General features: G+C 53.4%; 1 protein-coding gene across 2 annotated transcripts in view; it reads left to right on the top strand.

The window, feature by feature from the left end:
* The window catches only part of RPTOR (regulatory associated protein of MTOR complex 1), a 98,833-nt gene that overhangs the window by 66,240 nt on the left and 12,491 nt on the right, over positions 1-20,102 (top strand). For both annotated transcript variants that reach the window (XM_041485668.1, XM_041485669.1), the window contains 9 exons: positions 1,496-1,614; positions 5,346-5,449; positions 6,267-6,447; positions 7,244-7,354; positions 11,735-11,840; positions 13,545-13,659; positions 14,129-14,253; positions 15,418-15,522; positions 17,861-17,908. In XM_041485668.1, the coding sequence (XP_041341602.1) occupies positions 1,496-1,614; positions 5,346-5,449; positions 6,267-6,447; positions 7,244-7,354; positions 11,735-11,840; positions 13,545-13,659; positions 14,129-14,253; positions 15,418-15,522; positions 17,861-17,908 (1,014 nt within the window). The remainder of the gene's footprint in view (positions 1-1,495; positions 1,615-5,345; positions 5,450-6,266; positions 6,448-7,243; positions 7,355-11,734; positions 11,841-13,544; positions 13,660-14,128; positions 14,254-15,417; positions 15,523-17,860; positions 17,909-20,102) is intronic.

Consider the following 20,102-nt stretch of genomic DNA (forward strand, 5'->3'; position numbering starts at 1 on the left):
CAGGGTGCCCGGAGAAGCTGGGGCTGCCCCATGATCCCTGGAAGTGTCCAAGGCCAGGTTGGAATAACCTGGGGTGGTGGAAGGTGTCCCTGCCCATGGCAGGGTGTGGAACAGGCTTTAAGGTCTGTCCCAAGCCCTGTGGGGTTCTCTGCTTTGTCCCTGGCCTGCCTTGGGAAGGTTGGGATCAGCTGCAGGGTCTGCATGGGTCACCCCCAGCACACAAACAGCACAGTTCAGGTGCTCCCTTGTGAGGTTGCCAGGTGCAAATTTAAGCAGACACCACTTGGAACATCCTTTGGATGCCAGGTGGGAGAGAGACCCTCTGCAGGTGGGGTGAGAGGGAGGAGCTGGGTTATGGGGCTGCCTTGGCCCTTGGCAGTGATTGTCACACTCTGGGCACTTGGGGCAGAGGAAGGTTCCCCTCTCAGCCCAAGGGCAGCCTGCAGGCTCCTGGAGCCTCTGCTGCCCTCAGCCAGAGCTCAGAACTGCTCTGTCCCAGCCTGCTCTGCTGGTTTAGGGAGCGGGTGTAGCTCTGCCAGGTGAGGAGCTGCTTGGTGACCAAGGGGCCCTTTCTCCCAACTTTATATTTAGATGCCTCCAGAAACACGGGAGGAAAAGCAGTAACAGCTTGATCTGTCATTTAGCACTGATTGTGACTCATCTAAAATCTCTATTTTAGCTCTTTTTTGTTGTTAGTGCAACCACTTTAACATTGTCCAAATGGCTGCACTCCCAAGCGGGGCGTTGCACGATCAGACACCGGCAGGACTCGGAGGCAGAACAACAAATCCTCGCCCAAAAGCAGCAAAATAAAATGTTCATAGAATTTTGTCAGTTGTTGCAAATGCTTATTAATTTGATTTGTACTTTGAATCTGTCGGTCCCTTCTGCCGAAATACCGAACAGCTGATGTGCTCATTAAATAACAAATTGGAGGAATTGATACAAATGTCAATAGGAAAGAGTGAGTTGGACTCGCTGCTTCCTGAGGGCTCGACTCCTAAAGCTTTGCTTTAAACATTTAGTAAACTTGTAGAGTGTACAAGCCCCTGGACAATTCAAGAAAAATAGCCACAACAGTTATTTGCGGTTATTTTTATTTTGTATTTTTATTTGTAGGGCAGTAACTGTGAGTTTACACCATTAAGTATTTCAGCTCAGGAAACCCAACATTATCCACTTGGCCTTTCCAGGTGATTTGCTTCAGGAGCCTGGAAAAGCAGGAGTTTGACTGGGGATGATTTAGGGAGTCTTTAATTTATTTTGCTTCCTCCCACTTTGATTTCACAAGCCCTTGCAGAGTTCACAGACAGGCAAAAGGGAGCCAAAATGCCCATGTGGGATGTTTTTGAGCTCCTCTCTTGATGTTCCCTGAGATGCCATCAGGTTGTTCGGAGTTCTAATGAATTTTCTCACATCAGATCAAAGACTGGGAGTTGATGGATTGTCATGTGCTGCAGGGCTTTGGGGTTTGTTGTGTTTTTTATTTTTCTAGGTGTGAGTTTCAACAGTGTTTATACCCAAATTTGGAGAGTGCTCCTTCACCTGGCTGCTGACCCCTATCCTGACGTGTCCGACCTGGCCATGAAGGTTCTCAACAGCATTGCCTACAAGGTATGTGCCTGTCCCTGCTCACCTGTGCCTGCCAGGTGTTTGGATGTGGATTTTTTCATGCTTAGGCAAGGCTTAGGCAGACTGACCTGGATGGGTCTGTTGGAGGGCTCTGCCTTTAGCAGAAGGAGCTTTTAATGCTTCACAGTGATAAACTCTGCTCTGAACTCTGATCAGGTAAAATGAATAAATGGGGGAGGGCCCGGGCTTGTTTTAGGGTATAAATGAGGTGCAGACCTCGGACAGTAGGTCCAGTTTAGAGGTCTACTTGTCTAGATCAGTCCCTGGGATAAACCTTAAGTATCCTTCATTAAATTATCCGTTTGCAAACTGATTTAGATAATGCAAGTGGGACTGGCCTGCAGACTGAAGCCACAACGGCTCTCCAACCCAGGTGAACTAGTACATGTGAGTCAGCATGCAGACCCCTGCCACTCCTCACCCCAGCCCAGGCTGGGTGCCTAAACCTCCATCCTCATCCCATCTCATCCTGGGGGTGACAAGATGTCCCTGGAGGTGCCACCCTGGGGCAGCAGCTTCCCCCTGCCCAGGCCAGGCCACCCTAGGACATTTTCTCACCCTGTGTGTCCCCTGGCTGGGCACAGAAAGCTCAGTGTGAACCTTTCTGGCCTCTCAAGCATCCAGACCATGAGCCATTGCAATGGGAACTCTCTTACTGGGCCTTTCCAGGGAATGGCCCCAGATCCTCAGCCCAGGGCTGTGGAGCTGGAGCTGCAGTAAGAGATGCCAGCATTGTGCACTGCCATCTTAATGCCTCAGAGATCTCTGCTTTGAAATTACTTTTTCTCTTGAGACAATAGTTACTGACTTGAACTCTGGTTTGTTTGAAGTGCACATAGCAGTGAGTGGTAAGGGCTGGGTTTGGGACAGAGGATTCTCTTGGCAGTGGGGGCAGGAAGCTCTGCCCTTCCCTGGAGAGACAGGGGTACAGCAAATGACAGGCTGGAGATGCCAAATGAGGGCAAGAAGGAAAGGAAAAGGTGGAAGATTTCCATCTCTCTGCTCTAGATGCATGAAACTCAGTTCTGTGTTTGGAAGGCTCTTTGCAAAATGAAATGTTGCTCCTACTTTTAAAAGGGATATAAAGAGGAAGCAGATGTGCTTTTCCTGACCAAAATGTGTTTTCAGGAGTTGCTCCCTGGCCAGTGGAGAGGTGGGTCAGTATCAGTATTGGTGTCCATGCTGCTGTGCCAGCAGGAGCTGTGATCATTCTGTTGTCACATCCCTAGGAATGCTGGGGCTGATGGGGGAATTCCATGTTGCCTCTAACAAGCGTGGGCCTGGCTGTGCTGGTGCTGACCTGAGTCCCAGAGCTCAGGCTCTGGGGGTCTCCTGCATCTCCCCCTGCACGGCTGGGCCAGCTGCTCTGCCCCTGCTTCCTAAGGCAACGGCTCTTCCAACAGGCTTGGAAAACAGGAAGCATTCCCATGGACAAGGGTATTGATCTGGGGATGCTTCAGGGAACAAAAGTTATTTGTTCTCCTTTGCCTTAGCCCGAGACCCGTGAGGAAAGCATTCGCTCCTGGGGTCGTGCTGTGCATGGCAGGGGCTTTGCTTTGGCCAGCACCACCTGCCTTGGGTGCCTTCTAATGAGGCTTTGTGACGAAAACAAAACCCCCAAAACACAACCACGCAGCCTGTGAGCTGCCCAGCACAGTGTAAGGCTCAGACCCTCCCTGCCTGTTCCTGGTCCCGTTCCATGAGCGGTGCCGCAGGACCACGAGAGCTCCGGGCTCTGTGGGAGCTCAGGCAGGAGCTGGCCAGTGTCTGATGCAAATCAGTGACAATTAAATCCTTGCTAACTGTGTCCTGAGACATTTCCTTCATGCTGCTGGAGCTTGTTGGATGTAGAAGGGAGTGCTGGACGTGGGCGCTGCTCCTCCCCGGTGTGTGCCAGCACTGCCCTCTCGGGGGTTGAATTTTACCAGTGAATGCAAACAAAAATTCTTTTTCTTGCTTAAACAAAAATACTGCCTCAGGTGATATAAAACACTTGAATATTCCAGGGGTTTCATATTTTGGTTTCATTACTGTAAAATTCAGAGAAGGAGAGGCTTTATTTTGGAGCTGGGCCAGCTGAGATTTTTTTCCATTGGCAGAGCTGAGCAGAGCACAGCTCGGGTCTGGGGGACCTGGCTGGGGCTGGGGGCTTCAGTGGGAGCAGCTGGGCAAACTCTCCGTGGACTTCCACATCTGCAGAGTGCTGGGGGACTAAAGATTGCAGAACCATGGAATGGCTTGGGTGGGAAGGTACCTTAAAGCCCATCCCATGGGCAGGGACATCTCCACTGTCCCAGGCTGCTCCAGCCCCAGTGTCCAGCCTGGCCTTGGGCACTGCCAGGGATACAGGGGCAGCCACGGCTGCTCTGGGCACCCTGTGCCAGGGCCTGCCCACCCTCACAGGGTAGAATTTCTTCTGACTGTCCCATCCAACCCAGCCCCTCTGGAGACATCCAAAGCCCCTGGACACGTTCCTGTGTCACTTGCTCCAGGTGGCCCTGTCTTGGCAGGGGGGCTGACCTGGGTGATCTCCAGAGGTCCCTTCCAAGTTCTTGATTCTGTGACTGCTGTTACCAAAGGAGACCAGAGTGTCCTGCTCAGGTTTTTCCTGGAGCCAGGGCTGTGGATCTGTTTCTCCAGAAGGGCTCTGGGGCTGTGCTGGGTGTGAGCAGCCGGTGTGTGGGCTGCCCAGGCGTGCAGCCTTCCTGCAGGAATCTGCTGCTCTTCTGTTCCCCGGGCTCATTAGGCACTGCTGGGCCCCTCCCAGGCTGAGGCTGCCCTGGGATTTGTGTTTATGATGCAGATGGGAATGGTGCAGTTCTCCTTCCCGGTCTGAGCCTTGGAGAATGCCCAGGCCTGCTTTTTGTGAGCACCAAAACAAACAGCAAGGACCCAGGGTTCAGTGCTGGCCTCTAGAGACTTCCTGAAATCAAAAAGTCTTAAGAGGAAAGTTTGCTTCAGCCCAGGTTGCTTTGTCGAGGTGTTTTTAATGGAAGGCTTGAGGCTGAATTAGAGAATAACAGAATCATTTAGGCTGGAAAAGTACTCTGAACCCATCCAGTCCAACCATTCCCCCAGCACAGCCTAGGCCAGCACTGACCATGTCCCCAAGTGCCACATCCACCTGGCTGTTAAATCCCTCCAGGGGTGGGGACTCCACCACTGCCCTGGGCAGCCTGTACCAATGTCTGACAGCCCTTTCCATGAAGTATTTTTCCCCAATATCCAACCTGACCCTCCCCTGGCACAACTTGAGGCTGTTTCCTCTAGTCCTGTTGTCCCTGGGGAGCAGAGCCCAGCTGCCCCCTCCTGTCAGGGGGTTGAGCAGAGCCAGATCCCCCCTGAGCCTCCTTTCCTCCAGGCTCAGAACGTGCTTTACGATTTATGGCCATGGTGGGAGCTGCAGGACTCAGTCCTGAGGTGTGAGGGAAAGGCTGGTGGCTGTGGGGGTCACCGAGGGGAGCCCAGCCTGTCCCCCTGCCCTGTGTTTGGGCTGCTGGGCAGCTCCTGGCTGCAGGCAGCAAAGGCACCCTCGGGTAAGTGTTCCTGCCTGAGCCAGCAGTGGAAGCAGCTGGTGTTGGGAGCAGCCTGGGGGCTTTGTTTTGCCCCCCAGCCATAGAGAGCTCCCTCCCTGCCCTGCCTGGCTGTGCAGGGCTGTGCCAGGGCTGTGCCAGGGCCGTGCCAGCTGCTCAGGCTCCCTGTGTTCTCCCCAGGCCACGGTCAACGCTCGCCCCCAGCGCATCCTGGACACCTCCTCGCTGACACAGTCGGCCCCTGCCAGCCCCACCAACAAGGGGATGCACATCCACCAAGTGGGGTAAGTGCAGCCCAGCCTTCCAGCACCTTCTGGGGGTGGGGTGGGTGCTCCCTGCCCAGCCCCATGGCAGGGAGCTGCCCAGGGACAGGGAATGGGGCTGGCAGCAGTGGTGAGATGTCCAGGAAGGAAAGCTCTGGGAAAAGGTGGGAGTTTCTTCCTGTTTTCCTTTAGGGCAAAGAGTAACAAGCCCACTGGGTATGCAACTGAACTGAAAGGAAGAGCTGCTGCTTGGCTGCTTTTACCTTTCCTGAGCTGTGGTGCCCAAATTCCCAGTGACGTCTGAGCTGTGCCTGCTACACTTTGAGCTGATAAAAGCTGGGGTTAACTGATGGACAAAACATCCTGCCTGAACAGCAGGGAAACAGAGAGTGCTGGGGGCAAAGCTGGGGGCTGAAAATGGGATTATTTCCCAAAACAACTCTCCAAGAGGAAACACCACACGTTAGATCTGCTGGTCCCTTACCCAGTGTGCACCAGTGAGATTCCAAGAGAGGGCCCAGGTTAAATTCAAATGGTCTGAACTTCAGTCCCCCCATGGAAATGCAGTCCCTGGTCAGGGTGACTTAGGTCAGGCATCACAGATTGCAGAACATTGATGTTTATCCCCTCAGTGTGGAGTTGGCACAGTCAGAGTTCACTCTTGGTTTGGGGTGGGTTTGGCCTTTGGAGGGGACGTGGGAGCTGTGATGTTTCTGCAGAGGAAGCACCACAGCGAAACACAAATCTTGTGAGAAGGAAACAAAGTGAAAAGAACATAATGCACAGCAAATCTCATATGCAGCAATACCCAGAGCCTGTCCCCTGTTCTGTCCCTCAGAGGGTCCCCTCCAACCACGAGCACGAGCAGCTCCAGCCTGACCAACGAGGTGCCCAAGCAGCCGGTGAGCCGGGACCTGGCGTCCGTGCGCCCCAGTGTCACCAACGTGGGGGTCCAGTACACCCCCCACTCCCACCAGTTCCCCAGGACAAGGAAAATGTTTGACAAAGGCCCAGAACAGGTAAGGAGACTGCTCTGATAGCTCTGACAGCTTCTCCCCATTGGGGTTTGTCCCACTTTCTGTTGGTTGTGGTTTATTTCTGTGCACCCCTCGTTCGCTTCCAGCTGCTGCTAATCCACATTGGCTGCCTCTAAGCAGCCAAATAAAAATTGATTAATTTATTTTCTTCAGGATAAATTGTGTTTTACAGCTTTTGATAGGGCATTATTCACTTCTGCCACTAAGCAATGTGTCTAATCAGAGTCCGTGGCTCACTCCTCTGTAAACATTTGTGTGCCTGAGTGACACCCCAGAGTCAGATCCCTGACCCTCGGGGCTCTCCAGCCCTGACAGAGCAGCGACAGGGGACAGTTGTGATCACAAGCACCAGCAGCAGCAGCACCTTCCCTTCTCTGGGGTTTGGCAGCACCAGGATGGTATTTCTGAAAGCTGAAACCTGAGGGAATGGAGCAGCTTTTCCCTTTTCCCTTGGGGTGTCCTGTACTGTGTGACAGACACTCATCCACCTTGGCACGAGCTGTGTCTGGATCCTGACTCATCCTCGCTGCTCCACACACCACATCCCTGGGACAGAGCTGCTGGGCCCTCCCTGAGGTGCCTTGGGGCTGCTGTAGCCCAGAGCCTGCAGCTGAGGAACGTGCACCTTTCCAAGGAGTGCCCATAACCCCCAATCCCAGAGCTGGCTGTGCAGAGTTCCCTGTCCTGGGCAGTGTGTTTGAGGGTTTGGTGCCTGCCTGGGGCAGGGGGTGTCCCTGGGGTGTCCCTGCAGATGGTGAGCCCTGTTCCCTCCCCACAGACAGCTGATGATGCTGATGATGCCGTGGGACACAAGAGCTTCATCTCGGCCGCGGTGCAGACGGGGTTCTGCGACTGGAGCGCCAAGTACTTCGCCCAGCCCGTCATGAAGGTAACCCTGCTGGGCTGGCTGGGCCCTGCCAGCCCTCCCCTTGCTCCCTTCTCTGTTCCGGGGAGGCACAGGAATGGATCTCCTTCCATCGTGCTGCTCTGTCAGTGACAGTGACCGGAGGGAGCACAAGGGTGGCTGGGGGTGGGACAGGCAGAGCCCGGGGGAAAGCTCAGCTCCCCATGGAGCACAGCCCACAGAAAACGTAGGAATGAGGAGAGGTTCTGTGTCAGATCCCCCAGTTTTGCCTGGTTGCACTGCAGAGTTGTTCCATCTGAAATGTTGCGCTTCTCTGCATATAGAAAATTGCATTATAGCTAAAATGAATTGGTTTTTAAAGTAAATAAATGGAATAATGAAGGCACTTTTTCCCAGAAAGAGCAGTGAGAGGCTGGATAATGAGAGATGCTGTTTTCTTTCTGACATTGCAGCTGAATCTCCTGGCTGTGGTAAAAGAGGCAGAGAAGTGGTGTGGGGAGGCTGCCCTGGGGGGGCCAGCAGGACAGACCCTCTGGCCTGGGATTTGGAGCTGTGCTCTGCTTCCAGCACAGACAGAACATTCATTCACAGACAGACATTCCTTTAACTCACAGAGGAGAGAGTGAGAGTGGCTGCATGCCCACGAGTGCCTGGGGGAAGCTTGGGGAGCATTATTGTTGGGGTTTAAAGTTTAAAGAAATTTAAGAAGTTGTGTTATAGCGAAGAATAAGGGTGGTAATGACAAATTTACATCCAGGTCTCTTCAGAAGTGACTTGTTTGGGTAACTAAATTATTTCTGTGTGAAGTGAGAGAGAAACTGAAACCTTGTTCCAGGAAAAACAGGAACCAGAGCTCTTAAGAGATGGGCAAAGATATCAGTGACTGGAAAGAGAAGCTGTTAAATTCCCAGAATGTTTTAGCTGTTAAATTCCCAGAATGTTTTAGCCAAAGCTCAGGTTTCAGGTTTAAGTATGAAACAGAAGGAGCAGTAAATCTCCCTCATTAAAGGCAACTTTCAGGTGCTCTGGGTGTCTCAGGGAGCCCAAAAGTGTCAGGACTTTGAGCTCCATCTCTTGGAGGGGTTGCCATGCCCGGCAGGGATGGTGCCCAGGCTCCATTCATGCCTCCCCACAAGGGACGTTTGTGTCCCAGCACTGCTGCTGGGATAATGAGGAAATGCTGTGGTTTTAGTGCTGCCTCTTCGGGAGGGGGGCTGAGCCATCACCCTGGAGCATTCAGGTGCTGGGGTGAGATAATTGCCCAAGTTTAAGGCTATCAGAGCAGGGCAGGCTCTTGATTTCCAGAGGGAATCACCGGTGGAGCATTGCCTGACACTTCCTCTGCTGCTGTGAAATTCCCATTCTGCTGAAACCACTGAGTGATTCCTTAGGGCACATCTGGGATGTGGGGCTGGGCTGCCTGGCCAGACTTCCACCACGGGTTTTTCTCCTCAAGATGAGCTCCAGAGTCTTGATTCAAACCCAGACCAGAGCACAAGAGGAGGAAGATGATGTTTGAGCTCTTAGTTCTTATTAAAATCATTTGTCTGCTTCCTAAGAAAAACCTCTTCCCAGGGAAGAGGTGGGGGGTCTTTATTAATAAAATAAATCAGAGTAGGCAGCCAGGCACGGGCAGGGGCAGTGGGGACATGGGGAGCTCTGTGGGGGAGTGGCTTTACTACTACTTCCTGCACATAAAATAGACTAAATTTCTAGAGGGGAGGCAATAAAAAACGTGGAGCATTCCTGTACTAATTCACAGTAACCAGGGAGGGGAGGCATGGGAAGGGGGGTTTTCTGTGTCCCAGAGAGCAGGAGCAGGGCACAGCCCTGGCTCTGGAGGAGCTCCTGAGCTGGGAATTCCAGCTGGTGAATTCCTGGGTGAAGCTTGAAGAGAACAAAATCTGTGTTTTCTAATCACACAAGGGAGAGAATTGATCTCCCTGTACCTTCTGCAAAGCAGCGTTGGAAGGCCAAGGAGAGGGAGGTTTTTGCAGGTGTTACCCTGTCCTAACAGGGAATTGTAGGTGACTTTGGGACTGGACTGGCTGCTGGGTGTGCAGGGACTGGAGAAGTCTCTCTGGGAGAACTTTCTCTGAGGTTTCTTGGCTGGAAGTCAGGAGTGACAGCTCGGGTGTGCCTGAGTTTCCATGGAGTCCCTGTTCCTGCAGCAACAGGGAACAGTCCTGGCTGGTGGCTGCTGCCTTTTGGGAGCTTCAGCCTCATGAAAAAGGCAAAGAGTGAAGTGTACCAAGTACTGATGGAAAAATGACATTGATGCTTAATTCCAGCCGTTCTTTTGGAGCTGCTGCCTGCCTTCATAAACAGGGAAAGACAAGACAACTGTTCCTGTAATGAATAAACATAAAATGACTGTGAGTGCATCTTAGTCATATTTAATTGATGAATTTAGTTGTGCTTCATGGACCTTGCCCTGCGAATGCTATCACTGGAAAGACTGAGGGATTAATTTCCAGTGTAAATCAGGGGCTCCGTTTCAAGCCATCACTCCAGGTTTGATTTATTGATTATCTAATCAAATAAACTGAGAGAGAAAACGCTGCACTGTAAATTCTCCTTGTGCCAGGAGAAGCAGGTCCCTGCCCCAGCTCTGGGCTCTGCAGAAGCTTTTCCTCTTCCTGCAGCCCCTCGTGGCTCAGGGCTGTTCTGGGAGCCCCGGGGTGCAGGAAAGCCTCGGTGCCAGCTGTCAGGAAGTCCTGAGGCAAGGAGAGCGGGAGCCAGCATCTGTTGTTTCCAGGGCTGGCAGAACATGCAGGCAGGAGCTGGGAAGGATCCTGGAAGGTGAGAATTACATAAGCAGCCCTCCCTGATAAATCCCTGCCGGGGCTGCTGGGCTGTGCCTTGGCCCTGGGTTCTGGGAGAGGAGTGGGATCCTGCAGGGCTGGTGAGCAGGGAGAGCTGCATTGACCTCTGGAGCCTTGTGCCAAGGGCTCCCTGCTGCCCTCCTGGCACCCACTGCCACAGGGAGAGGGAGAGACCCAGTCAGAGAAGGAAAACTGCTGGGAAGGTTCAGCTGCTCCCTGCTCCCTGGCTGGGGGATCCTGGAAGGATCTGTCATGGTCCCCATCCTGCAGCTGGAGCATAGCCAGGGGAGGGAGCAGAGCTGGGCTTGGTGTTTTCACGGATCCTTCCTCCCTCCGGGCAGGATGATCCCCAGAGCCACACAGCTGGGTGGGTGTGGGGCCAGGACAGCCTTTCCCTGCCTGCTCTGACTCTGCACTCGTGGCCCAAGGGCTCTTCCTTGGGCTTGCTTTAATTTATTCCCAGAGAAGCTGGATTTTCATTAAGGTGTAGGTGTCATCTCTCCCCTCTCAAATTCCTTTGATGTATTTTAGCTCAGGTTTGTTTATTGCTTTTCATTAGGGGTCGTTTGTCATTGCTTGTCTAATAGGTGTTGTGCTGAAATAAAGTGCTTTTTTCTTTGCCAGGAGGAAAGATGGAGGGTGGGCTTCTTATTTTTTATTTATTTTACAGAAGCAGAAGTCCAACTCAGTAACAGCTGTTTTCCAAAGGATAGCATTGTTTGAAGGCAGTGTTTGTAACAGTGACAAATGATTTAAGGACTTCCTTATTCAGGGAAAACAGGGGTTTTTTTTGTAGGGAATTTGTCTTCCTGCTCCAAGAGTTACTCCTTTGGAGCAACCAGCACCAAAGGAAGCTGGATCAGAACCCTGCAGCTCAGCTCCTTAATTGATTCAAGGGTGGTTTTGGAGCAAGGGAGTCTTGGAAATTTTTTTAGAGTATGAAAAGCACCTCATCTATAGCTCCTGCCACGGTCTGGGGTGAAATCTCAGGAGTTTATTCCTTTTGATCCTGAATAAGGTGGGAATAGCCATGAAGGGAGCAGCACTGGGGCTGGCCTCGTGCCTGGAGCACAGGTTTTGTAGGGGAGCCATGGAGTGCTGAAACCTGGAGCTGTGGGATGTGAATAAATATCATCAAATGGCTCAGGGTGGCTGTGACTGCAGGGCCACTCTCCAGTTTCAGGGAGAATTTTGTATATAATCAAAGCCAGGTGACACAGGGGCATCGTTTTCAGACCCGGGAAGCAGAACAGGGCTGTTCCTGGTAAATGATGGTGGGAACCTGAACATCCCGGGGATTTGGGAATGTAGCCATGCCCTGCTCAGCCAGCAGCCCTGGATTAGCAGGAAAAGAAAGATTTCAGTGTGTTCTGAGCTGGCTGTACCAGGGCTGTGCTCCTTCTTTGATCTCAGGGTTGCTACGTGATGCTCCTCAGCTGAGGAGAGCAGAGAGAAATCTGTGTGTACTGAGATCAGACCCGCAGCACTCAGAGGGGACAGGAGCCACTGTGGCATCGCTCAGCCAACTGCTGCCCTTCTGGGGGTCACTGGTCCTGTGTGTGTCTGTCTGTCCTGGCAGATCCCTGAGGAGCACGACCTGGAGAGCCAGATCCGCAAGGAGCGCGAGTGGCGCTTCCTGCGCAACGCCCGCGTCAGGAAACAGGCCCAGAAGATCATCCAGAAGGGTGAGTGCTGCCCCTGCTCGGGGCTGGGCTGTGAAACCCCAGTTACCCTTGGTCTCAATTAGAGATGGCCCTGTGCAGCCCCTCAGGCTGGTGAGGGCAGGGCAGCTGCTGCTGCAGGTGTTTGCTTCCCTGCTGCTGCTGCGGGTGTTTGCTTCCCTGCTGCTGCTGCAGGTGTTTGCTTCCCTGCTGCTGCCCCACCTTCTGCTCTCTGCTGCTGGCTGTGGTCACCAGCTCCGCCTCTGCTGTTAAGGGGATGGCAGATGCAATGCTGGAGGGTCAAATCCAGAGCTGCAGGCTCGGGGTTTGTGGGACAGACGTGGTCATGGCAGATGTGGAGCTGCTGGACCTGTTCCCCCAGCTCAGGAGACACCTCAGGGATGTCTCTCACGTTCCCTGCTCTGCTGAGCTCTGTAAGTGCTGGTTTACTCCTTGTACCCCATTGCATTTGGGATATTTGTGTGTGTGCTGCTCCCAAGGTCCGTGCTGCATCAGCAGGAGCTCCCCAGGAACCTGGGACTGAATCTCTGAGGCAGCTTTGGGCTGGAATTCTCTCAGCACAGGAATTTATTCTAATAAAGTGGAACCTAATGAAGCTCCCTGAGGAATTTGCATCCCTCAGTTTTTCCCTGCCCTGAGCAGCAGAGGCTGGGGAGCCACAGTTCCTGGAGCTCCTGGTGTGCTCCCCGTGGCATTCCCAGGAGCAGGCCTGGGCTGGGGGTGCTTTTGGAGGCACACAGGGCTGCAAACCCCAGTGTGCTGAAGGAAAAGTCCCCATGGCTCAGCCCTGTCACTGGGAGGCTGCTCCTGTGGAGCTTCGTGTCAGGAAACTGCAGAATATCATCAACCAGAGAAGTACAGAAATGATCCTGGAGCCCAGGAGATGGCCTGGGAGATCTGATGGAATACAAAGAAGGGGATTTTTCATGCTTGCCTGGAGAAGTTAAATCTCTTTCTAGACAGTATTCATATTTGGTTGCTTGACCTGAGTGACTGAAATGCCACTATTCATTAAAAAAATAATGAAAACTTGAAATATTAAAAAGAATTAAAATAGACTTACAAGCTTTTAATGAAAATTAGATTCAATGGATGCATTCTAAAACAAACTGGGGTTGAATGGATGTCTCCTGGGTTTAGGGGTTTGTGTGATGAATTCAGAGAGTGCCAGAACCCAGCAGTGTCAGGGTCCCAACACTGTTTGTGAATAGCAAACTGCTCTGAAGACAAGATGGGAAAAGTCTGTACCCATCATTTTAAGGTCTCCATGGAAAATACATTTTTCATTTGCAAATTAACCTAAAATTTAAGGGGACTCAAATGGAAGGTTAAATAAATAATCCACAAGCTACAGTGAAATGCTGTATTTTAAACTGAAAAAAAGGCATTTTCATATTTTGTATTTTGAAGAAATAGTGTTGGTTTTCCCCTAAACACAAACTGGCATTTCCCTGGGTGTGGCTGGGCTTGTTCTCCTTGCTTGCCAGTGTGAATGATGAAGGGTTTGTCACCACTGTTCGTGGTTTGCACCTCAAGAGCTGAAGGTACCTCAAACTGGGGGGGTCTGAGAAACTCCTGGAGGGAGGGGAGGGCTGGGGTGTCCTAGTGGGAACTGGGTGGGTGCCTGGTGGCCCAGGGGAGCTGGGGCTGTGCAGACCCCATCCCTGGGGCCATCAGGGGTGAGCTGAGCTGGTGCTGTCCCCGCAGGCATCTCCCGGCTGGACGATCAGATCTTCCTCAACAGGAACCCAGGCGTGCCCTCCGTGGTGAAGTTCCACCCCTTCACCCCCTGCATCGCTGTGGCTGACAAGGACAGCATCTGGTGAGGGCTGGGGACACGGGGGACACAGCATCTGGTGAGGGCTGGGGACATGGGCCACAGCAGGACAGCATCTGGTGAGGGCTGGGGGTCACAGCAGGACAGCAGGGTCCCTGTCCTGGCTCTCTCTCAGCAGGTGGAGGTGTTGAGATCCTGCCCTGGCAGGGTGGGCAGGCCCTGGCACAGGTGCCCAGAGCAGCTGTGGCTGCCCCTGGATCCCTGACAGTGCCCAAGGCCAGGCTGGACATTGGGGATTGGACACCCTGGCACTCTGGGGTGTCCCTGCCATGGCAGGGGTGGCGCTGGATGGGCTTTGAGGTCATTGCAATCCAAACCATTCCATGATTCCGTGACGTGTTATTAATCAAACGATGCCAAACTGCAAAGGAGAAATCCCAAACTGGGTAACGAGTGCATCTCTACAGCTGGTACAGAGAACTGAAAGCTCACATGCTGTTTCTTCCTCCCCCAGTTTTTGGGACTGGGAGAAGGGGGAGAAGCTGGACTACTTCCACAACGGGAACCCTCGGTACACGCGGATCACGGCCATGGAGTACCTGAACGGGCAGGACTGCTCCCTGCTGCTCACTGCCACAGGTAAGGGACACACAGGACACTGTCCCACTGGCCTTGGCACAGGTCCAGTTCAGCTGAGCTGATCTGGACTCTGTTCTCTCCACTCCATGGACTGATCCCAGCCCAATCTTCACCCCTGCCCTGCCCTGCCTGCTCTCAGCTCAGGAGGCGTTGCCAGGCTCAGACTTGCAGGTTCTTCCTGGCACTGAAATCTCTCAAGCAGACTTTCCAAGGACTGACCAGTCCAACACTTGCTGAAGCCATTCCCATCTGAGTCTTTGCATGGGTGTGGTCACCCCCTCCTGTGGCACACCTGAGGAGAGGTGATTTCAGCAGGGTAAAGCTGGTGATTTCAGCAGGGTAAAGCTGCTGTCCAGAGCTGAAACTGTGCAGCAGCCAAAACGCAGGAGCTGCAGTTCTGTTCCTTGTGCTGTGTTCACACAGAGCAGGCAGGGCTCAGCCTCAGCACCAACCCCCTCAGGCGGTTCTGAGTTTCCCTCCAGTCCATATCTCACCTGAGCAGGGGGATGCATGAGGAGATCTTGCTCAGTCTCTGGTCTGCAAAGCTGTGAGTCAGATCTGCTCCTCTCCCAAGGAACCATTCCCAACGCTCAGAGTGTTTTCAACAGCTTCTCCAGCTCCCTGCTCAACTGTACAGGTTGGGTGTAATTAAGGGAGGGGGAAGGGGAGCTGAGAGAGCCTTTAGGACATATTTCTTTCAATTTATTGATTCTTAGCACAAAAGTTTCACAAATGGGGAGCAAATTGAAAAAAAAATACACAATGTTCTTGAAAGATTTGCTGCTGATGGGCTGGGCTTTGATGCTGCTGCCTCCGTGGGGCTGTTTGTGTTGAGTGGGTACTTGTGTGACCCTCGGCACCAATCCAGAGATGAATCCTGGAGAAAATGAATGTCAAGGAAATGGAGAGACATTGCATGTCAGGTGTTGTTCAAGGGAGGAGAAAAGCTCTTCCAGAACAGCTCCAGTGGAACAAAGCGTTAGGTTCCGTGGATGTAAATTAGAGAGGGAAAACAACTCCAGCAGAAAGTGTTCAAGTGACACTCTGGGTTTGGGGTCTGTGTGACTTCAGCTCTGCTTCTCCTCTTCTTCCTGGTGCACAAGGAGCTGCAGGAGCTGCACCAGCAGTGACTTTGCTTTGTGTTCTTTCCCTGTGCTCCCCAAGACGATGGTGCCATCAGGGTGTGGAAGAACTTTGCAGACCTGGAGAAGAACCCGGAGATGGTGACAGCCTGGCAGGGGCTGTCAGACATGCTGCCAACCACACGAGGTGGGTGCCACTGAGCTTTCTGGGGGGAAGCTGAAAATCAGCCTTTGTGCAGCTTTCTGGGTGGCACCTGTGACCTCCTTTAGCCCCGGCTCCAATTTTGGCTCTTGTTCTTCCCTGTTCATTGTGGGTCAGGAGGTGGCAGAGGGACGTGTGGTCTAAATCTGGCACGTGCAGAAGGACAGCACAGTGAGACATTGGCCTGCTTGGAATTTAGCAAAGCTGGGCAGAAAAGGGTGTAAAAAGGAGCATTGGCATCCAGCCACACATGGGATGAAGCCAGAAAACCAGTTTGTGTAACCCTGAAATCTGTTTTAGGACATTACGGGAGCTTTTGGGATGTTAAGGGAGCTTTTGGAATGTTAAGGGAGGTTTTAGGATGTTAAAGGATGTTTTAGGATATTAAAGGAGGTTTTGGGATGTTAAAGGAGGTTTTAGGATATTAAAGAAGGTTTTGCAGCATTCCAGGTGGTGGATGTTCCCTCCTTCCCAGACCCATCAGGTGCTAATGCTCCAATGGTAGTTCTGTGTCCCTTGAATATTTCTAATCAAGGCTGCAGCTTTCCCTGGGTGTGCTCTGGTGCAATCAGCACTTTGGGATTGATGAGGAAGTGCTGGAGGAGGCTGCCTGGCCCGTGCTGTGCAGGAGGTCAGATGAGATGACCGTCATCATTCATCCTGACCTTAAAAGCTGACAGTTCTCATTTCTGAGCTGATGTGGTTCTTCCCAGGAGCCTGACACAGCTCTTTCAGCTATTCATTGGATTTCCTGGGGCTGCCTGTGTGTGTTGTTCTCCCCAGCCCCTCCCCTGTGTCTCAGGGAGCAGGGGCTGTGTTTGAGGCTCTGCCTTGCTGAGGGCACTGCCCAGGACTGATGAGGAGCTGCTGGAACTCAGAGCCTGCTGTGCAAATGGCAGAGCCTGCCCTTTCCAGGGTGGCAGCAGGGGCTGCTGTGAGCAGGCAGGGCCTGGCTCTGCTCGGGCACAACGAGCCCAGGAGTGGTGGCAGTTGCCCTTTGTGCCGTCACTCTGGAGCTCTGTGCCAACAAACAGCAGCTTTGCTGGCTGCTGGGTGATGTTTCCCATCCCTGGATTCAGGATCTGGCTGCTTGGAGCTGGGAATGCCCCAGGCTGCTGCTGGGCAGGGAGGATGCTGGGCTGGAGCTCCCTCAGCCCAGTGCCACTGTCCTGCCCTCCCTTCCATGGGCACTGTGCCAGGGCACAGCCTCTGCTGCTTGTGCCTCACTCTGGACAGGGTTTGACACCCAGGAAGGATTTTCAGTGTCTGACACTGCTGAGAGAGCTCTGAGAGCTGGGTGGTTCCATTTGCCAAAACAGGACTGGGGAAACTTTCAAATCTGTTCTCTTTAGGACTGAGGTTTTTTCCCCTTGGCTTTTTCTTTCCCTTGTGGACTGAAACAGTCTGGGGCCTGTTTTCTTTGCCTTCCACCCTCCCAGCAGATTGGGCAGCAGAGAAGGACAGATCTGTTTGTGGAGAGAGAAATAAATGTAGCCACTTCAAAAGAGCTAAGTGGAGCAAGTCCCCGTGGAGATGAGAGTCTTCAGAGTCATCTGCTGCCAAGACCACAGCTGTGGTCCAGCACTGCCTCACAAAACTGAGGATGCATTTTGAAGCTGCAGAGCTCAGGAGTTTTATTGGAGTTTGTTTGCTCCCACTATTGATTTCCTTCCTCTTCTCCCAGCTTTTCCCCTGTGTCATAATGCCACACTCACCTCTGAACTGCACTTGAGAACAGCCAGAACTTGACTTTCAGGGCCATTTCCATACTTAGAGAAGGAGAGAGGAATAGGTAATCCCTAAACTCATCCTTTGGAAGCTTGGGAGCAGCCCTAGGTTGTCTGAGGTGGACAGTGACACACTCAGGGGCTGCCTGAGAGGGGCAGCAGCCCAGGGCAGGCACAGAACCTGCACATTTCCTCTGGGAGGGCAGAGCTGCACTGGCACAGCTGCTTCCCTGCCAGCCCCCCAGGTGTGGGCACACAAACCCTGACCCCTGGCAGCAGCCCCAAGCTCCCATGGGTCTGTACAGCTCCCAGGAGCTCCTTGCTGTCTGTCTGTCTGTCTGTGCTGGGAGCAGGGCACAGGAGGGCTCCTTGTCCCTGCAGAGCTGTCAGCCAGAGCCTGCTGCACACAGGCTGCTGCCTTCCCAAAAATGCTGTGCTGCAGTGAGTGAGGGAGGCATGTGCTGCTCTGGGTGCTGCTGCTGCTTCTCTTTCACATTCCTCCATTTGAGTTGGTGTTTCTAGTCCCTGTTTTAAGCTGGGTTTTGCTCTGTGTGACTGGCCCTGAGCAGCACCCCCTGATCTCTGTCTCCCCACAGGTCTGGCCCGAAGGGTGTCCATCTATCTGGACAGAAGCAAGCAGGGAGGTGAGTGCTGCTCCCTGTGCTGTTCCCCGTGCTCAGGGGGGTGGGCAGGAGCTCTGTGGGGTGGTTGGTTGGGGGTTTGGTGTGGTTTGAGGGATCTCTGGCTCCATGTGGCTCCTGGGAAGCTTTGCTTCACCTCTGCCATGCCCTGCCCCGTGTCTGTGCCGTGAGGAGTGCAGGGAGGGATCTGTGCTCCCTGGGCAGGCACAGCCCTGCTGGGGCAAGGGAATCTTCCTGTCAGCCTCTCTGAGCTCCCGCAGCCACAGGAGGTGGGGGGGATTTGGGAGCCTCTCTTTTCCAGGGACATTTCAAAGCATCCCTGGGCAGAAGGGTATGAGAGGGAGGTTCCAAATGGAGCCTGCATAAGCTGCTGTGGGTTTGACTGGGGTTTGTTTGTACAGATCCTGTGGAAAGGAGATGCTGGGGAGTCTTTCCCAGCAGCCTCAGAATCGTGGACCCTTGGCAGAGATAAGCCAAAGAGGAAAGAGGGAAATGTAGGTTGGGTCCATGGGAGTAATTCTTCCCTGGGAGGGTGGGCAGGCCCTGGCACAGGCTGCCCAGAGCAGCCCCTGGATCCCTGGAAATGCCCAAGGCCAGGCTGGGAGCAGCCTGGGACGGTGGAAGGTGTCCCTGCCACGGCAGGGGTGGCACTGGATGGGCTGTGCCCAACCCAAATCCTTCTGGGATTCTGGGACTGTAACAAATGTCACAAATTCCACTCTGCTGCATGGAGGGAAGGTGGAGGAAGTCCCCAGCCTTGTCCCACAGAATCTGCAGGGTCTGTGAGGCTCTGGATCCTGACTCCTCTCCCACGGGGGAGGGGAGCAGATGGTTGATGTGTCAGGGCATCCCAGGCCGCCCGTGGTGGAGGTGTCACCTCGGGATGTTCATCAATTATTGATATTTGCTGACTGATCAGAGCTGGCTGTGTCTGCACTGATTCATCAGCCAGGCTCCTGGCAGGGGCTGATTCAGAGCTCGTTAGTGGAGTTCAGCAGATCTCTGTGGCTCTGGGAGCTGGGGCAGGAGCGAGCAGAGTTGATGTGTGGCTGCTGCTGCTGCCTGGCTGTGGAATCCCCCAGCCAAGGCTAAAATTAGCAGGGCTGGGCTGCAGGGAATCTCTGGGCAGGAGCAGGGTCAGGGAATCCCTGGGCAGGAGCAGGAGCAGGGTCTGGGAATCCCTGGGCAGGAGCAGGGTCTGGGAATCCCTGAACAGGAGCAAGTTCAGGGAATCCCTGGGCAGCAGCAGGGTCAGGGAATCCCTGGGCAGGAGCAGGGTCAGGGAATCCCTGGGCAGGAGCAAGTTCAGGGAATCCCTGGGCAGGAGCAAGTTCAGGGAATCCCTGGGCAGGAGCAGGGTCAGGGAATTCCAGAGCAGTTCCAGAGGGTCCAGGGCAGGGCAGGACCATGAAAGCCTTCTCCAGCTGCCTGTGCCCTCCTGGTGACAAGGGCAGCACCAGCATTCCCCCTTCCCTCTGGAGAGCTGTAAAACGTGTGGAATTGGTGCTCTTCTGGCAGCAAAGTACCTCGGCAATGCTTGGACACTGCCCCAGCCCTGGAAGTGCCCCAGGCCAGGGTGGATGGGGGACAGGGGGGACAGCTCAGCCTGTACCAGGGGCTGGTCAAGGCATCAGCCTCAGAGCAAGGGGCAGAGGGAGCAGCAGGGAACTTCCCACCCTTCCCAGGAGCCCCCATCAGCAGCGAGGGCTGACACAGCTCTGGTCAGATTATTTGATGGCAATAAAATCACTGGAGAAATGGCAGCTCCAGGGGTTTGTGTTCTTTTAATTGAATTCCCAGCATCCCAGCTCCTGCTGTCCCTCACTGCAGAGTCCTTGGCAGGAGGAGGGGGACACTTTTTGAGAGGATGTTGTAGAAATTAATGATGAGTGAGGTCATCCAACCCTCCCACTGCTTCCTGGAAATTAAAGCAGGGATGTGCTTCACTGCTCAACCAGGAGGGCCCGTGATTAAAAATGATCAGTCAGAGTCCAGGATGCTTTTGTGTTGTGTTCCATGGATATTCCTGACTCCACTGAAATGCCAAGGACAGCCTGGCCACGTTCCCTGACGTTCCAGGGCAGTGCAGATGTTGGGAATGCAGCTGCTTTCACCACAGTAGTACTGGAATTTATCCATGGAATTGTCCCATCCCGGCAAATCTTCTGGCTCAGAGCAATCCTGAGGGAACAGCCAT

The sequence above is a fragment of the Pyrgilauda ruficollis genome, unplaced genomic scaffold, assembly GCF_017590135.1.
Source record: "Pyrgilauda ruficollis isolate IOZ18807 unplaced genomic scaffold, ASM1759013v1 scaffold72, whole genome shotgun sequence".
NCBI classification, from domain to species: domain Eukaryota; kingdom Metazoa; phylum Chordata; class Aves; order Passeriformes; family Passeridae; genus Pyrgilauda; species Pyrgilauda ruficollis.